This window comes from Carcharodon carcharias, chromosome 3, assembly GCF_017639515.1.
Source record: "Carcharodon carcharias isolate sCarCar2 chromosome 3, sCarCar2.pri, whole genome shotgun sequence".
In the NCBI taxonomy this organism is placed as follows: Eukaryota; Metazoa; Chordata; class Chondrichthyes; order Lamniformes; family Lamnidae; genus Carcharodon; species Carcharodon carcharias.
Genome location: NC_054469.1, coordinates 170,136,974 through 170,156,484, shown reverse-complemented (window position 1 = coordinate 170,156,484; position 19,511 = coordinate 170,136,974). Strand labels below are relative to the sequence as shown.

At 38.7% G+C, this 19,511-nt stretch overlaps 1 protein-coding gene across 3 annotated transcripts in view; it reads right to left on the bottom strand.

Moving 5' to 3' along the window:
• Positions 1 to 19,511, bottom strand: part of LOC121275952 (lysophosphatidylcholine acyltransferase 1-like) — a 209,783-nt gene that overhangs the window by 14,238 nt on the left and 176,034 nt on the right. For all 3 annotated transcript variants that reach the window (XM_041183858.1, XM_041183859.1, XM_041183860.1), the window contains exons 11-13: positions 16,645 to 16,798; positions 10,107 to 10,205; positions 3,584 to 3,722 (exon numbers count right to left, since the gene is read on the bottom strand). In XM_041183858.1, coding sequence (XP_041039792.1) covers positions 3,584 to 3,722; positions 10,107 to 10,205; positions 16,645 to 16,798 — 392 coding nt within the window. The remainder of the gene's footprint in view (positions 1 to 3,583; positions 3,723 to 10,106; positions 10,206 to 16,644; positions 16,799 to 19,511) is intronic.

The window sequence follows — 19,511 nt, the reverse complement described above, 5'->3', positions numbered from 1 at the left end:
AGACTTCATCCTAGGGTCTTAAAAGAGGTGGCTAATAAGGTAGTAGATGAGTTGGTGTTAATTTTCCAAAACTCACTAGATTTTGGAAAGGTTCCATCAGACTGGAAAGCATCAAATATAACACCTCTATTCAAGAAGGAAGGGAGGCAGAAAACATGGAATTATAGGACATTAGCTTGACGTCTGTTGTGGGGAAGGTGTCAAAATCGATCATTAAGGAAGTTAAAGCTGGGCACTTAGAGAAACTCAAGGTAACCAGGAAGAGTCAGTATGCTTTTGTGAAAGGGAAATCATGATTACCCAATTTACTGGGGTTCTTTGAAGTAGTATGCTGTGGATAAAGGAGAGCTTGTAGACATGCTGTACTTGCATTTCCAGAAGGCATTTGATAAGGTGCCAGATCAAAAGTTATTGCAGAAAATAAAAGCTCATGGTGTAGCAGGTAACAACATGGATAGAAGACTGGCTGGCTGGCAGAAATGGGTCTTTTTCTGATTGGCAGGATGTGACGAGTGGCGTCCCACAAGGGTCTGTGCTGGGGCCTCAACTTTTTACAATTTATATCAATGACTTAGATGAGGGAAGTGAAGGCATAGTGGCTAAATTTGCAGATGACACAAAGATAGGTAGGAAAGTATGTAGTGAAGAGGACATAAGGAGGTTGCAGATAGGTTGAGTGAGTGGGCAAAAATCTGACTGATGGAGTATAATGTGAAGTTGTTCACTTTGGCAGGAAGAACAAAAAAAGCAGATTACTTAAACAGAGAGCAGCAGCAGAATTCCAAGGTGCAGAGGGATCTAGGTGTTCTAGTGCACGAGTCACAAAAAGTTAGTATGCAGGTACAGCAGGTAATTAAGGCAGCTAATGAAATACTGTCCTTTATTATGAGAGGAATTGAACATAGGAATTGAAGAGTGTTATGCTTCAGTTATACAGGAGACCACACCTCAGATATTGTGTGTAGTTTTTGTCTCCTTATTTAAGGGCGGGCGTAAATGCTTTGGAGGTGGTTCAGAGAAGGTTTACTAGATTGATACCAGGAGCAGGTTGCCTTATGAGGAAAGGTTAGACAGACTGGTCTTGTTTCCACTGCAGTTTAGAAGAGTGAGGGGTGACTTGATTGCAATATATAAGATCCTGAAACGACATTGGCAAGTTGGACGTGGAAAGGATGTTTCCTCTTGTGGGTGAATCCAGAACTAGGGGGCATTGTTTTCAAATTAGGGGTTGCCCTTTTAGGCCAGAGCCGGGGAAAATTTTATTAAGGATTGTGCGACTTTGGAACTCTCTGCCTCAGCAGGCACTTGCCATTTAATCTCACTTAACCTGAAGACGGAGGTTATTTTCGATTCCACGGGCACGTTACTGTTACAGCTCCCTCAATTACACTTTCTCCCACTCCACTTCCTGTAAGGACTCCATTCCATACTCCCAGTTTCTCTGTCACATCTGTTCTGACAATCCTCGGTACTACTGCTTTTGCTATGTCAATATTTTCTGTCAACCAAGGGTTCGTTTTCACTGTGGTTGATAAGGCCCGAAACCTGTGTGTCCAATTTCCCGCACTTCTGCTCTCATCCTTCTCCTCTCTTCCAGAACCAAGATAGGGCTTCCTGTGCACCTTCTAACCACACCAGGCCCCACAGTCAATGCTCCATTTTTGTCACAGCCTAAGGGATGCTGTCAAATACATCTTACCCTCTCCCCACTTTGTTTCCTCTGTGAATCCCAGCTCTACTCTTCAATCACCAACATGTCCTCCCCTTCACACAGCACTTTTCCATGCAAGCACAAGAGTAATGCCTCCTCCCCTCCCATTGTGGAGGGCCCCAAACACTCTTTGTAGGTGAAACTGTGATTAACTCGTACTTCTTTCTATTTAGTCAATTTTATGCTGTCTCCTCTACATTGGGGAAACAAAATCCAGATTGGGTGACTGATTTGCTGAACACCTCCATTTAGTCTGCAAACATGATGGACTTCTGGTCGTCTGTCAGTTTAATTCCCTACACACTCTATCTCTGACCTTGGTCTCCTACACTCTTCTAATGAAGCTCAAAGGAAGAACTGCACCTCATCTTTCAATATGTTACTTTATAGTCTTGCAGACTCAACATAGCGAAACAATTTTCGATCATAGTCACTACTTTTTTTTGGATGGGAGGCACTGGTAATGATTCTGATGTTCATTAAATCACTCCTCCCTTTCACCCTATCATAGACCTTCCCTTTTGTTCTTTCCTCTCCTCCCCTCTCTCCTTTCCCTGCATCCATCTTTGCTTAAAACCTGGTACATCTGTAATGTTTTCCAATTCAAGTAAAAAGTACCAGACATAAAATATTTATCCTCCTTCTCTCTCAAGATGCAGTCTGGCTGATGAGCATTCCCAGTATTTGTACTTGACTTTTGTATTAATGTTATATTTGTCAGATTTAGTTTCATGAGGGGATTTGGAGGTGGGGGGAGAAAAAAGAGTAAGCAAAGAAAAAAAAAAATATGAACATGTCATTTTTCAGAGTTAAGTCTAATTTGCTAATTAGGCTTTTAAATATACCTCTTCTAGTTTTAATTTGAGTCGATAATTTTTTTGAAATTATACCTTTAGTTGTTTATTGATGAGAGAAAATGAAACAGATCAAACCATCTTTATTGATGCAGAAAAACAAATCTTGAAAACCCATCAGATTTTGAGGAACTGAGCAAGTTAGTAAATCAGTCAATTTTCAGATGAAATTCACTTAAATTACAATTTCAATCTAGGAATCTAAATTTGTAAAAGTAGAAAATAATTAGTTTGACATGGAGTAGAGCAGGGGACCTCAGTTTCATAATAATGGGGCTAATACAAAAGGACAACTGCATTAGTAAATCTGTAGGAAGAGAACTCAGAGGTAACTTCACACTGGGCGTGAATCCCGATGCCACCATGCATCATTCAGATCTTCCATTTGGCAGGCGCGTGCCAGAGGTGGCTGCGTGCTTGCTGAACTGTCAAAGGCCTGTTAAAGCCATGGAAAAACCAATTGTCATTAACAATGCTGCCCACCCAACCTTAAAGTTGGTGGGCAGGCGAAGAGCCCAAGTGGCCTTCAAGTTTTTCATGGAACCTCATCCATGGGCGGGATAAGGTTTCATGAAGGTTTTAGTACACTTTGCTCAATTCATAAACATGTCCCAGCTCGTGTGACACTGTCACATGAGGGGACATGCCTGAATAATTTTAATTTTTTTTCAAACATTCAATCTGAACTTAATCTCCCTGAAGCAGCTCTGTGCCTCAGGGGGATTTCTGTGATCATTTGCACGTATGCGTGGAAGATTGCAGGCCCCGACTCTCCCACCCGCGTCCCCCCCCCCCCCCCACTTGCACAGGTAGTGCTGAACGCTACCAGGTACGCATCATGCTGGGTGGGCCTTAATTGGCCCGCCCGTGTAAAATGGCTTGCAAAATGGCCCGCTCCTGGCTAGCCCGCTCATCAGGCAGAAGATTCTGCCCCGGTTACATTGTGACTTGGATAAATATAGATTTAACTGTTAATAAACATTTTATTGGCTTTAAATCAAGAGAATGTCACACTTACTATAACTGATCTTCCCCTTCTGAGTAGCATCAATAACCTCAAATAAGTTTGACACATCAAGCTTATTTACTCCCAAAGCAGTCTTCAGAATGCAGGCCAGGTCATCTTCTGTTATAGTTTGTTCAGCTGACTCATACATCTATTAAAGAAATGTAAAACATTCCCATATTAGATGTCTGAAATAATACACTGGGAAAAAAAATACACTGGGATTTTCTTTTTGTTGTGGGAATGATCAACAAATGTACACAATTAAACAACTGTAGAGGTATTTTGCTATACATTATTGCCACTACTATAGGTATTGCTGAGGCAAACTAATTCCTTAAATTCCTCATGCATTTATAAACTTGATTTTATAGAAGGTTTATATTATATATATTCTATTCTATCCTGAACAAGATTAATCACTTGCAAAAATGGGAAGCTAGAAAATGCATGAGCTTGATGATATTGTGACACTTAACATCATATCAATGCAACTTAAAATGTTATATTGTAAATATCAGTGAGGTTGGCAGCAAGGGAATTTTAATTTAAAACGAGGAAGTTGATGCCATATATCATTGCAGGGTATATAAAATGGATGCTGGGGCAAAAAAAACTTCAAATGGAAATGTTAGCAGCCAAAAGCAGATAATGCTCAAAAAACTACCTTTCGGAAAAAATAGGGATAAAATTAGTCCAAAAATTTAAAGAACTAATATTTTTCCAACTTAAAAAGAAATTAAATTTCTAGTGAAATAGGAAATCGCATTGTAATGGAAGGATTCTTAGCTCTTTCAAGGTCTCTTAAATTACTTGTACATAAAGTTCAGCCAATTTATACTTTACTGAGCCACAGTCCTGTAATTACCCTTTGGGAAATTTGAAGTCCTTGTAATATTGCTAAAATTAGTTTCATTAGATGTGTTCTGAAATACATTAAGATTGCTGGTGCTTTGAATTTGCCCTGTTACAGTATATGGTGCACTCGGAGCAACACAATAAGAAATTTTCTAAAGGGTGCTTTAGGAGAATTATGTCAGGATGGATCTTGAGACTGCTAAATCAGATTTCTGAAGAATTGGTATGGTAGCCTAACTGCTTTTGATTCACATTAATGATATGGGTTTAGAAGATTTAAACAAATCAGATAGACTGTTAAACTATGTGGAGTTTGCACGTTCTCCCCATGTCCACATGGGTTTCTGCTGGGTGCTCTGGTTTCCTCCCACCATCCAAAGGCATGCTGGTTAGGTGGATTGGCCATGGTAAAATTGGTGTGTGTGTCTTGTCTGTGCATGAGAGTGTGAGAGCCTTGTGATGGACTGGGTGTACCCTGCCTAGCGCCCATTGCCTGTCAGGATCGGCTCCAACACCCCGCGACCCTGAATTGGATAAAGTTGTTGTGGAAAAGTGAGCGAGTGAGATAGATTGTTAAATTTGAAAAGGCACCTCCAGAACAACAAGGTGGGTCAGGCAAAATACAATAGTGTGAAGAAAAATTGCAACTGTAATTTAATATGGACAAGCATTGAACATAAGAAAACAAAATGGTGACACACGTATTCCATGAATGATGATGAAAGTGCTTAATAGACTTGATACTCAACATGCTCAATTATTGCAGTGATCAGTGAAATGGAAGCAAGGAAGTGCATTTATATAGTACCCTATTGCATCCTCAGGACGTTCCATAGTTCTTCATACTGGTCCAAATCTGTGCCCAACAGTACTGAATTACTTTTGAAGTGCAGTTATCATTGTTAAGTAGGTAGACGAGGCAGCTAATTTGTACACAAGCTTCCTTAAATGTAAACATGGTGTTATTGGTCGAGCTCTGTTAGCTCTGAAGAAGGGTCATACGGATTCAAAATGTTAACTCTGTTTCTCTCTCCACAGATGCTGTCAGACCTGCTAAGCTTTTCCAGCATTTTCTGTTTTTTTATTTCCAGCAGCGCAGTATTTTGCTTTTATTCCAGTTAGGAGAGTTGGGATGATTACCCAGAAACCACTTAAGGTAGGTAACTGTAGGGTCTTTCAGGGTAAATGGGCTAAATAGCCACTCTCATCTGTATTTATCTTGTGACCTTTTCAAAGTTGAGCAAATGCCACAATTATGGACTGAATTCCTGCTAGTGCAGCATACTCAGTATGGATGTTTGTATTCTGCCCTTACGTAACCTGCAAAGTTACAGACCAGGTGCTGGAAAGTGGGATCAAAAATGAGCAGCTAGCTTCTTTTTAATCGCTTTTTATGGCTGGCACAGACACAATGGGCTAAATGGCTTTTTTTTGCGCTGTAACTTTTCAATAGTTCTATTTACCACCTCAATTATAACGGAAGTGAATAACATAATTGTACTGCTGTTAAAGTCAACATTGAAACATTTGGAGTTGTAGAATTCTAGATAAATGGAGCTTAGCAAGCTTACTGAAAATATGAGTTTAGTTGATAAAATTTAAATATTGCAATATAAGCAAAAGATCTAATTAATTTGTTTGAATATTAAAAGTTTATTTGATGTTCGGTTAAATTGCTGCAGGGTCTGATGGAAGGAAATAAACTGACGAATGATCAGATTGTTCGGGAAAATTTAATCGCTGTGGAATGATTTTAGCTGCATTAATGAGCAGCACATGCATCAAGTGAAAAACAGAACTGGATACATTGCAGCAAATTGGCAGAATATTAAAGCAGTGATTCAAGAACATATAAAGCAGCAATAAAAGGTCTTGTACTGACCCATAACACTGTTTCCTAAATTGTTGAAGAAGCACAGCTTAAAGTGAGGATCTCTTTACTCTCTTAAGGAAAGAACGCTTCTATCACAAACAAAATCACCAGGGAAAGGAAATTAAAATGGGAAGGAAAATTTGTTTAAAACACACAACTACAGGACACAACAGAAAAGGATAATGACTAGTCCTTAATTAAAATGTGTTCACTCTCTGTAGACTAGAAGTATGATTAGTTGAAAATGTGCATATCAACTGCAGAGAAATAGATTTCCCCGTTTGAAATAACTTAACTACAATTCCCACTTGCAAACAAACTAGTCTTTAGCAAGTCTCTTGTGAAGGAGTTATGAAAAAAAGGAGTAATAGCTTTCAGTAAGCATTTTAAATAACTTAGTTTTTGAAGGAACAACAAAGATTCAGTTAGAATGAAGTGGAATTCTTGAAAGAGGAACAAAATTACTGGATGAATGATATTGGTAAACATAACTGGGATTTTTAGAAGGCATTAGATAAAGTTCCATGCAGAGTCTGTTAAGTCTAAAACTTAAGTAATTGTTGAGAAACAAGCAAGTTGGATTGAAAACTGGCTTTGGAATATAATGCCGCAGACAGTCACATTTTCCCATGTAACATTCCATTTGCCAAATTTTTGCCCACTCACTTAATCTATCCATATTCTTTTGCAGACTCTCTTGTATCCTCAACTTGCTTTTCTACCTATTTTTGTATTGGCAACAGTCCCTTCATCCAAGTCATTAATATTGATTGTAAACAGCACTGATCCCTGTGGAACTCCGCTTGTTACAGTTTACCAACTTGAAAATGACCCATTCAGCACAGCTTTGTTTCCTGTTGGATAGCCAGTCCTCTACCTGTGCCAGTAACACCTCAAGCTCTTATCTTGTAGAGTAACTCTATGTAGCATCTTATCGATTGCCTTTTGGAAATCCAAATCCACACTACGTCTATTGGTTCCCCTTTATCCACCTTGCTCATTATATCCTCAAAGAACTCCAATAAATTTGTCAAACACGACTTCCTTTTCACAAAATCACGTTGGCCCTACTTGCTTATAATTTTCTAAATGTCCTGCTACTACTTCACTAATTATAGATTCCAGCATTTTCGCAATGACAGATGCTAGGCTGGCTGGCCTATTGTTTCTTCCTGAGGTGGTACATTCATGGTTTTCCAATCTATTAGGAACATTCCAGGATCTAGGAATTTGGGAAGATTCTTACGCATGCATCTACTGTCTCCTCAGCCACTTCTTTTACAACCCTAGGATGCAGGCCATCAGGTCCAGGAAACCTGTCAGCCTTTGGTTCCATTAATTTTCCTAGTCCTATTTTGCTAGTCACAATAGTGAGTGTTTTACGTTCCTCTCTCTCTTTTGACTCTTGAATGTCTACTATTACTGGGGTGCTTTTTGTGTCTTTTGCCATGAAGACAGATACAAAATACTTCTTCAAAACCTCTGTCATTTCCTCATTTCCCATTATTAACTCCCCAGTCTCATCCTCTAAGGGACCAAGGCTCTCTTTGTATACTTTTAGAGACTCTTACTGTCTATTTTCATATTTATTGTGGCTAGTTTTCTCTCAAATTTTAATTTCTCCCTCTTCATTTTTTAAAAGTTATCCTTTGCTGGTTTCTAAAATTTCTCTAATTTTTTTGGTCTACCACTAATCGTCACAGTATTGTAGCCTTTTCTTTCAAATTGATAACATCCTCAGCTTCCTCAGTTAGCCACAGATGGTGCATCCTTCTCATGGTCATTCTTTCTCAATGGAATACACCTTTTTGAGAGTTATGAAACGTCTCCTTAAATGTTTGCCACTGTTTCACTACTGTCTTTCCTTTTAACCTATTTTCCCAGTCCATTATAGCCAACTTGGTCTTCATACCTTTGCAATTTCCTTTAAGTTTTAAAACACTAGCTTCAGACCCAAGTTTCTCACTCTCAAACCAAATGCGAAGTTTTATCATACTATGATCACTCTTGCCTAGAGGATCCTTTACTATGACATCATGTCTCATTACACATTATCAGGTCTAAAATAGCCTGTTCCCTGGTTGGTTTCAGAACACTGTTTTAAGAAACTCCTGAATACATTTTTTTATTCTTTGATGAGCTCATTATATGAACTCATGCTCAAGGCTACCGTTGCTAATTTGATTAATCCAATCTACAAGGAGATTAAAATTGCACACAATTCAAGCAGTGCCTTTTCTACAAGCTTTCATTATTTCTTGATTTATATTTTGCCCTAGAGGCCAGTTCGCTCAGTTGATTAAACGGCTAGTGTGTGGTTCAGGATAATGCCAATAGCTTGGGTTTGGTTCCTGTTCCGGCTGAGGTAGACTTGTGAAGGAATTGGCTCAGCCTGAAGTATCAAGAGACAATGAGTCAAGGACCTCCCTTCAGGTAGGGCACACATGGTATGACTCTGTCCTACAGTGTAGGTAGTTAGGAGGCCTATAAACTACTCCCATTAGTGACTTCTTTCTCATGCTATTTCTTATTTTCACCCAAAATCATTCTACACCTTGATCTTCCAAACCAAGATAATTTCTCACTTTCTTCCTAGCCTTCCGAAATGTCAAACACTGCTGAATATTCAGTTCTAAGCCTTGGTCTCCTTGCAGCCATGTCTTTGTAAAGGCTATCATATCATACGATTTATTTCAAATTTGTGCTATCAATTCATCCATGTTGTTATGAGTGCTGTGTCCATTCAGATAATGAGCCTTTCATTCTGTCTTTTTACCATTTTTCCCTGCTCTGACCCTATTTGCTGGTGCGCTTTTAGGTTTGTACACTGTCTCTTTCTGTTACACTCTGGTTATTATTACTCATATACCTGCCCTGCACTATTGTCTTGTCATTTCTCTTTAAATTTCTAAATCTTTCTTCATGTGAACCCTCCCCTACCACACCGCACACCCCCCCCACCCCTCAGAGACAAAGAAAGGGACATATTCCAAGCTTATAAAATGCAGAGTTGCATAGGCAACATAGATGTAGGAAGTCTGTTTGGCATGCACTGATGGTGCAGGATTACAACCACAACCAAAAAAGCTAGAAAGACTAGAGATTAGAATGAGTGTCCCCAAGAAAGCAATTTTTATTTTAACATGGAACAAATATCAGCAAAAGCAGTTAATTTAAATCAATTAACTTTTTGAAAAAGTTTGGGCAATTATTGGATTATGAATAGGACTGTAGGTTATAATGGCAAGTATAGACAGAGATAAGCAAATACACCATGGCACATGATAGTTCCAGTGGTGCTCCAATCATGGATGTGTCAACTCTGCAAGACAAACCAACCAGAGTTAAAAATGGAGTTTGTGAGGTTAAATATCCTGAAAGTTTGGCCAATTTGATAGAATACATTGTATAAGATCAGTGGAAGGTTGGGCTTGATGGATCAAATGGTCTATTCATGCCTGTTATACTAACACTGTATCCAATAACATAAGCATGCATTTAAACTCAAATTATTCATAAAATGAAACTATCCTACAATTTATTCATTGTCGCAGCATAAATGTTAATTTTTTCAGACAAAAATGGAAACATTTTACTGAATTTCAAGAGGTTGCTTAATTTTGTACTGAACACATTTTGCTCCAATCATTTCAAAGTGCATTGGCACAAGAGCCAAAAACCGATAATTTCAATCAATCAGTTTCATAAAATTATACTGCAGGATTTCAATCAGCTTCATAAAATTACATAGACAATCATTCAGATTGCAAGTCCAATAAGTATTCACTGCTCAATGATACTTACCCTAAATGCCAACTTAATAGTTTCATGTGTTTTAGATGGTCTTGATACTACAGACAAGGCAATCACATACTCTCTGATATCAATTGTTCCATTTTCATTCTGAAAGCAGAAATAATTAAGTTCGATACATAAGTCTACAAAGCTGATGAGTAGAACATAACACTATAAATAATGTTAATGGCGATGTTTCACAATGATAAAATGAACTGTAAAGATGTTCTGAAATGAAGACAGCAGAGGGTGCTGTGTGCTACACAAACATACTGATTTCTTGCAGAAGAATCACAGAAACATACATCTTTGGAATAACCAGAAACAATGCTTACCTCAAGATTCATTTGAAGGTTTTACACCACATGTATATTGAACATCTATGGCTTATTCACAGCCATTTCTGTGACTAGCCTTGATATTTTTCACTATTTGAATTTGTGGCATATGACCCAGCATCCTCCATGACCAAAGCATTTTAAACTATAGTGGCCAGTATTTCTAACTAGTTACAATTAATCTCCACATCAACTTTTCCTGATTAGAGTTATGATTAAAAAAAAACTTCTCTTCTATGAAATTTGTACTGCAGCCAGTTTATCACACTCTCACTCATTAACTTAAGAGTGTAGCAACTCTTGGTGCACAGTGAGAAACTATGCCAAATCGCCACAGAATAAATTAAAATTATGCCTAAATTTAGATGGTTTCTTAAAAGAAATCCACACCACAAAATTAAGCCATCAATATGCTGATTATAATTTTACTATTTTCTTGTAAGTCAATAAATATCGGCTCATATTCTTTATATAATTCACTTGATGTTGAGGGAATACTTTGATCTTCAGATTGTTGCCCACTGCCTTAAAACCAAAGTCAGTTAATGGACATAAATATTTGGATTTCATGTGAGGAATGGGAAAGAGATACGATGGAAATTTGATTCTAATACTGTATACATTTTTTTCAATAACTTACTGGTGGCAGGATTTTCATGAACAACTGATTATTCAGGGAGATGAAACACAATTAGAACTTGCTTGAGGCAACAAGTAATTAAAAAAAAATCAATCTTCCTATACAATGGAGATGTTGTCAGGCAATACTCTTCCATGTGGTAATCATTTCCAACTAACTTCTAACAGGAGTACAAGAGAAATCCAGAGTGATTTAGCTACTGTCTTTTCCCTCTGTGGGAACCTGCCTAGACATTTCAATAAAGGTTAGTAGCATGACGTGTTGGGAAATATTGGCTGTATAACTTGGGTATTGTATCAATCTTTCAAAAATCCAATGAAATCAATAACAATTCTACGAATTACAATATAGCAGCAAAATTGGCCCCGTGAAATGTTCTTCATTAATTAACAGGAAATTATAGAACAGGTGGGAAAATGTAAAACATAAATGTAAGATAGAATCATAAAATGATACGTCACATGAGGCCATTTAGTCCATCATGCCTATGCTGATTCTTTGGTAGAGTTATCTATAACTAATCTCACCCTCCTGCTTTTTTCTCACAGCCCTTGTTACGATCCCCAGCTCAGGTTACCACTGGAGAAGCCTGATCCCAGGGTAGAACCCAGCTTGATAGATCCTAACTTTTATTTGTTTGAGCAGACACCTAGAGAGTAGCTACTGAACAGAGTCATAGGAGTCAGCTGATGAAATTTTAACAAAAGAATAAAACATTTATTCAACAAGAAATGAACTATATTACAATACTCCTTCACCCACAACTATACCTTTACAGATATATATAGATTTGTAATGATAACACAAGTTACAAAAGCTATCTTATACTTTAATGTTCACAGTAAATACACAGTCCATGTAAACCTATGACGACCTGTGGTCAGACACACCACATTCTGAAACCAAGTGACAGATGCCACTCCACACAGATGCTCTGAATCTCTCAACTTCCCCCAGATACTTGTCACGCCGTGAGCCAATCAGTCTCACTGAACTCCATCTTTCACACAAGGGTTTCCAATCTTGCTTTGGAATTTTCTCCCAAACCAACGATTTCTCTCAGATGCCTTCCGCAAGGGTTCACCTCCAGGACTTCGAACTCTTCTTCCAATGTTCCTCTTCTCAGGGTCACCACGTGCATTCAAGCCGTCTTCCATGCATTCAATCTCACTGACTCAGCCCTCAACAAAACACCACTGCTTCACATGCCCATAGCAAAGAGTTACAGACCTTCAGCTGTCTCTCTGCACCTCTTTGCCTTTTGGCAAGCTACTCTCACTTTAAATCTGCTTTCTGCAGCTTTTGTCTCTTTAAATCTGAAGCCTTTCTCTCTGCCCCTCACTCTTAACTTCATTAACAGGACCTTTTCCAGGTTCCTGTCCTTTCTTTGACTAGAAGGTCTGCATGGGACTTTCCTGTGTTTCTGACTCACTCCTTTGGCCTTGGGACCTTTTGGGAAATCTGCTCTCACTCTGCAGTTCCCTCTCCCAGTGTTCAGTCTCTCTGGAGTCCTGGCTTCAAACTGAACTCAAAACTGCTGTTTCTTTAGTGTGTCTGTGTGGTCTGTGGGAGGAACCTGCATCTCTGGACTCCTGTTGTTAGACTACAGCCCAGTTTCTCTCCTCTTGTTTGACACAGTCATAAAACTCACATCAGAAATGCAGGCACTTTTAAAAGTGAAACTAAAACTTAATTTGACCTTTCTTAACAGACAGATACAGAAATACAAATCAAACTTAAACATTAAGCTAAAAATCATTCCTAACACCCACAAATACAAATATAACTTAAACTGTCTCAATTTCCTAATGCCATGTAAATGTTTCCACTTCAAGGATATATACAACTCCTTTTCCAAAGTTACTGAACCTGCTCCCCCCATCCTTTGAGGCAATGCCTTTCAGTTCACAACTTACAGTATAAAAATAATTTTCCTCATAGTGCCTCTGATTCTTTAGCCAATTACCTTCAATCTATGTCCTTGGGTTACCGGTCCCTCTGCCACTGAAAACAGTTTCTCCTTATTTATCAAAGCCATTTATGGATTTTTCAACCCCTCTATCAAATCTCCTCTTACCCATCTCTGCTATAAGGAGAACAAGCTCAGCTTCTCCACATAGCTGAAGTTCCTCATCACTAGCACCATTCTAATAAGTTTCTTCTGCAACCTCTCCAAGGCATCTTGGCATCCTTCTTAAATTGTGGTGCCCAGAATTTAACACAGTGATCCAGCTGAGAACAGCTTGCGAGAGGCAAGAAGGTCCAGAGAGATGGCTAAAGGTCTTTTAAATAGCCTTCACAGCTTGTCCTGCCACCTAAGAGTTATGTAGATTCATCCTCAGGCTCTGCATTCCTACCGCCCCTTTAAAATTGCGCCATATAGTTTATAATGCATCTCATTTTTCCTATAAAAAATGGATCATTTTACACTTCTTTGCATTAAGCCAGATCTTGTTCATATATCAAAAAGAACAGTGGTCCTAATGCTGATCCATGGGGAACACTACACGCTTTCATCCAATCTGAAAACCAACTGTACACTTACTACTATTCTCCGCTTTCTTTCCCTAAGCTAACGTTTTATCCATGCTGCCACTCTTTAATCCCATAGGCTTTATTTTTCCATCACATCTATAAATTAATACAGAAGTAATAATCTGTCAAATGGCTTTTGAAAGTCCATATACACATCACCAATTGCACTACCATCAACCACTCTTTCCTTTACTTCAACAAAATTGATCCAGTTAGCTTTGCCTTCAACAAATCTGTGCTGTCTTTCATTTATTAGCCCATACTTTCCCAGGTGCTAATTAGTTTTGTGTCAGATTGCTGTCTCAAAAATTTCCCCACCATTGACCTTAGACTGACTCTCCTGTCGCTACCAGGTATATCTCTCTCCAGCCTATTTTTTTAAGTTCAAGGTGTAACATTTGCAATCTTCTAGTCATCTGACACCACCCAAATATCCAAAGAGGACTGAAAGATTATGGACAAAGCCTCCACAATTTCCACCCTTACTTTCCTCAGTAATTCAGGACAGATCCCATCTGGACTAGGTGACTTATCTCCTTTCAGAGTGGCCAATCTTTTAAGTACAGCCTCTATTTTTATTCTATCCAGCATCCTCTTTTCTGGTAAAGACAGATGCAAGGTACTTCATTCCTGAGCCATTTGATCAAGATGATCTCCATTTTGGTCCCTAATCAGCCCACCCTTCATTTGATTATCTTTTTACCATTTATATGTTTACAAAAGATTTTCAGGTTACCTTTGCTAATCTCATACTTTGTGCCTCTCTTATTTCCTTTTTATAAACCTATATTCGTTCTATATTCAAGATGATTCTCTAATGCATTATTAACCTTACAAGTGTCACAAGGCTCCTTTGTCTCATTTTAACTTCTAGGCCTTTAATTATCCAGAGTGCTCAAGTTTTGGATGCTTTTCCTTTCCCCCTTATCAGATGCACCTGCTTTGTCTCTGAACCAGACTGCCTTTGAAGAACTCCCATTGTTACATCATTGCATTACCCACCAATTTTTGATTACAATTCATCCATGTCAATTACTTTGCAAATCATCAGCCCTTCTCCAAGTTAAGTAATTTTATGCTGATTGTACATATTCTTTCCCATAACTATTCTAAGCCTGATGATATCATGATCATTGTTCCCCAAATGCTCCCCCACTGTAAAATACTCCACTTGCCCCATTTTGATCTTCAGAACTAGATCCAGCACTGCTTCCCTTCCTATTCAGCCGGAAACACATCAAAAAAGTTCTCTCATACACATTTCAGAATTCCTTCCCCCTTTACCATTTGCACTATTACTATCCCAGTGTGTAGTAGGACAATTGAAATCTCTTATCACTACTCTATATCTACTTGCATCTTTCTCTAATTTGCTTGCAACTTTACTCCTCTATCTCCTTCCCACTATTTGTGGCCTATAGTATGCACTCAGAAGTGTAATAATTCCTCAATGGTTGCTCAATTCTAACCAAATAGACTGCCTTTCACCCCTCAACTCCATTAATTCTCACCATGGCAATTATTGTTTCTTTGACCAATATTGCCACCCCATTCTTTTCTGAATACCTTCACCCAACATACAGCACTCTAAGATAGTAACGCTAATTTAATTTGTATGTAATCTATTACATACTCAGTTCTCTTATCCAAAATGCAAATTATCTTCTGCAGGTTCCTCCAATCAAGAGCAAGTTTTCATGTCTATTTCAACAGTGTGTGGCCGTTTGTGGGTGTAATGTGTGGGCAATGGGGATGGAAGTCTGATAACAGTTCTCTGCCCATTTGAACTTCATCTGGGGTGGGATGCAGAGAAAGCAACCTTCCTAATAGGGTGAGGCATTACAAAAGCAAAAGAACACAGAAAATGCCTTCATTTTTTTTTTGCCATCATGCTGCTACAGTGCTAAATGCAAAACACACTGATTTCAGGGACAGCCAGAGATGTCAAAGTATAAGGCGCAGGTGGAAGCTGATTTCTACATTTCCCTTTAAATGAACCATTTTAAATCTCAATTTTGCATTGATTTTATTCTGCTTCCACTTAGGTGTTCATGAAACTTTGTGGTAATTCCTTTGCTTTTTTTTCCCTGTTACAGCTCCTTTAATGCAACAAAAGTGTGCTCCAATTGGAATGCATGTATGGGAAGCATTTTCAAGGCAAAAACAGAAGATTAGTAGAAGGGCATCAGGCAGATCAGAATGCTGTGTTCTGTCACCTGTACTCTCAGCTACATGTCTGAGAGAAAGTGCATATAGTTTAATTTGTAGAAGTCCCAAATTTTCAAGGTAGATTGTTACATCAAACCCAATGGCATAAATATGATATACAAAAGCCTGATTAACTGTAATGGTGGATGATTCCTTAGAAGCACAACCTTCAGGATGTCATGCAAGGCGAATGTTGCCAGTTATGCTGGCTGTTGCTCACACTGGCATGCAGCCTTCTACGCCACTGCATGAACATGACAGTAAGATTAACAGCCTTTAGGTCACACCCACCAAGATGTCAGCAATCACATCGGCAGACGTTATTCCACTTGCATGGCAATGACTGCGAGTGACGGTTTCACAGTGCCAAGCTGAGCAGCAAAACAAATACAAAACAAATCAAGTTGTTAGGACAATCACAGTTAATACGTAACGGAAGTCAGACATAGCCAGTGACAGTAACTGTCAGCTGCTTTCACCAGGTTGCCACCACCTTTTTCCAAGGGCACACATTTCCTGTTGAGTAGTTGGGACCAATATCATTCAAGGAATGGAGCAGGATGCCAACTTGGCCCTCTGTTTGAGGTCATGAAGCAGTGCCTGGGTTAGTGGAGAGTATGGGGGCATGTAAATATAAGGAAAGATAAATATGTTTTTCTATAAAATCACAATACATTCAATAACTGGTAATATGCTGGTACAGTATATTAGTGGCACAAATTTATATAGATAAAAGCACATTCAGTCTCTTCCAGTATTAATTCGAATTCACAAACTTAGCAAACTTCATACATTTAGGATAACATTGATTGCCAATATAGCTTACCTCATCAAAAAGTAAAAACATATCTGTTAATGCATCACAAATTGGCAACTTCAAATAATCAGCAAACGTCTCCAGAGTTATCCGTTTTCCTTTCACATTTTTGGCACTTTCTGCAAGTCCATCCAGTTCCTTTTCAACTCTATCAGGTTTTAAACTGAAATTGTAAATAAAAACAAACATTATAATCACCGCAGTGTTAATTTCAAAATTCTGAGACAGTGACATACCTTAAATAAAAAATGCTAACAGCATCAGCTTATCAAAAGTAAGTTACATTCATAATTGTGTGTGTGGGGTGAGGTCACTACGGAATGCATATGCTATTTTGCCTCATGTAGGTCTCTAAAAAGTTTCGAATTAAATTTGATTTTATACAGAGGATCAGTAAGTATTTATTGGCAGAGTTTGAAGGGCCAATGGTGGGTGGCTTGAGCAAGACAAAGGAAGTTGCCAAATTATCCCAAGCACACCTAGAGGGAAGTCGATGAGACGGGATGTGGCAGTTGGTGTTGTCGCCTCTAAGACGACAATGAAGAATGTCTTGACAGGTCCTTCAGAGAATCTGGAGAAGAGGCAGAAAGGATAGCTGTGGCTTATATAGGGCTTCGGGTTCAAGTCTGGGACATCACCCAGGTAAGTAGGAAGCTGAAGGGATCATGATGGGATGGTTAGATAGAGCATGGGGCAAAGGTTCTGACAGGTGAGAAATAAAAGGTGGCATGGTTGATTTGTAGGCCAAGTGGAATCATTTTGGAGTGCAAATGGACAAATGTCCAAGTGTGGAGAGGGTACTGAAGCTATTCATGAGGCAAAGTGGGTGCATTGTTGAAAGTTGATCAGTGCAAACAGGCAGCTGAGGACGAATATTTTTTATTCGTTCATAGGATACAGGCATCACTGTGTAAGCCAGCATTTATTGCCCATCCCTAATTGCCCTTGAGAAGGTGGTAGTGAGCTGCCTTCTTCAACTGCTGCAGTCTATGTGGTGTAGGTACCCTCACAGTGCTGTTAGGGAGTTCCAGGATTTTGACCCAGCGAGTGAAGGAATAGCGATATATTTCCAAGTCAGTGTGGTGAGTGGCTTGGAGGGGAACTTCCATGTGGTGGTGTTCCTATGTGTCTGTTGCTCTTATCCCTCTGTAGAGAGTGAGCAGCACAAAAATTGGGAGCCGCTGGAGAAGCCATTTCAACACAGTCCAACAAAAGGTGGCAGAAGTTCTGGAGGATATGTAGAGAAAGGAGCAAAATCTATAATAGGATGGGAACCAGCTGGATCAGAGGTAGCTTAGTGTAGTTTAAAATTTCCTGCTGAGGAGCAGCAAATAACCCCACAGACGCAAACCAAGTCAGACCTCAGCAACTTTTAAAAATCATTTTATACAAGTTCTTCAACATATTATGTCTATGCAAACATCACAATCGTAATAGAAATAGAATTTTTTTTATGTTTTGAGAACATCAGCAATAACCATGAGAGGGCACAACACCCTGCTAAAGAATTTAAACAACAATCTAAAGTAGTACTGCCGTTGAGTGAATTCTTCATGTGATGCTTTCATTTCCCAATGTTGCCAGTTAAAAGTTAAGACTTTTGCTTTTTCTTCAACCTTGAAAGGAGGTGACAGATATCAATTTATAGAAGCACAGGGAATATTAAATATTTTGGAAAAAACATTCTGCATGCCAAGGGTAAATCTGGAAAATGAACGCAAAACAAACTAGGGGTCAGGGCCATTTACGCAAATTATAAAAGGCAAATCTTGATCAACATTAGGAGAAATAATGAATGCATTGTTATGACCACAGCAGATGTTAATTGCTGTACAAACCAATTCCCAGAGGGAAGCTTAGCTCACAGGCCATACCCTTGTTTTTGTATTCTGAAAACAAGATGACAATGTACCGATCTCAGCAGCAAGAAGTCCAGTAACACTTTTATGATTTTAAAAGTTAAAAGTAAAATTTTTGTTAACAAGAATAAAAGAAAATTTAAGCACACAAGATTACAGTTGCACAGTTAACATTAGTCTTACAAAACATTCCCCCCAAAAGATACTGTACTTAGTCAGAGCCATAAGTAAACACCTTCCAGGCAACACTCCCTTTTAGATGTTTTAACTATAAAAATTCAGTAATATTACCCAAAGCAAACTGCTGTAACTTTAATTAAGGCAAACCACATGACCTCTTAAACTCTCTCCCACTCTGCTATGGAAATCCAAGGCTTCAGGACAAGACTACTTTTTGCAGCCCAAGACTTATATCAGGCTTGACTGGATGGCTGATTCAAATTGCATCTTCTCCGAGTCCAGAGCTGTTTCCAGATCTTCCACAAACAGCCAATAGTCCACAGCTACAGCTAACAGCCAACTGCTACCAGCAACTGTCCCTAAGCTTTCCACAGTTGTTCTAAAATACCTTTATTCCCCTTCCATCTCCGCTTCCATTCATCTCACACATCTTCGAAACTCAAATCCTTTCAAATATATAATCTTTCATGTTTCTATTTTTTCTCTGCTTTCGGGTCCATCAACTGCAATATACCCTCTTCTGTTTACCAATGAAACTCCTGCAAGATGCAAACATGTTTCTTTCCACCCCTGACTTCCTTTTGATATTCAAGCTAACTCTCAAATTATCTAAAAATACAAATGTTAGATCCAACATATTCACTTGTACCTCAAACCAAACGCCTCTATCTTTTCATGTCTTAAACTTCCTAGACAACCTATCTTCTGGTAACCTTTACCCAGCTTAATTAAATAATTTAAACACACACACAGCCTTCTTCACAGAATAACACAGTATTACTCCAAAACATTTAAAAAACATCCATTCTCACACCTCCCCCTTGTTTAAAAAAAACC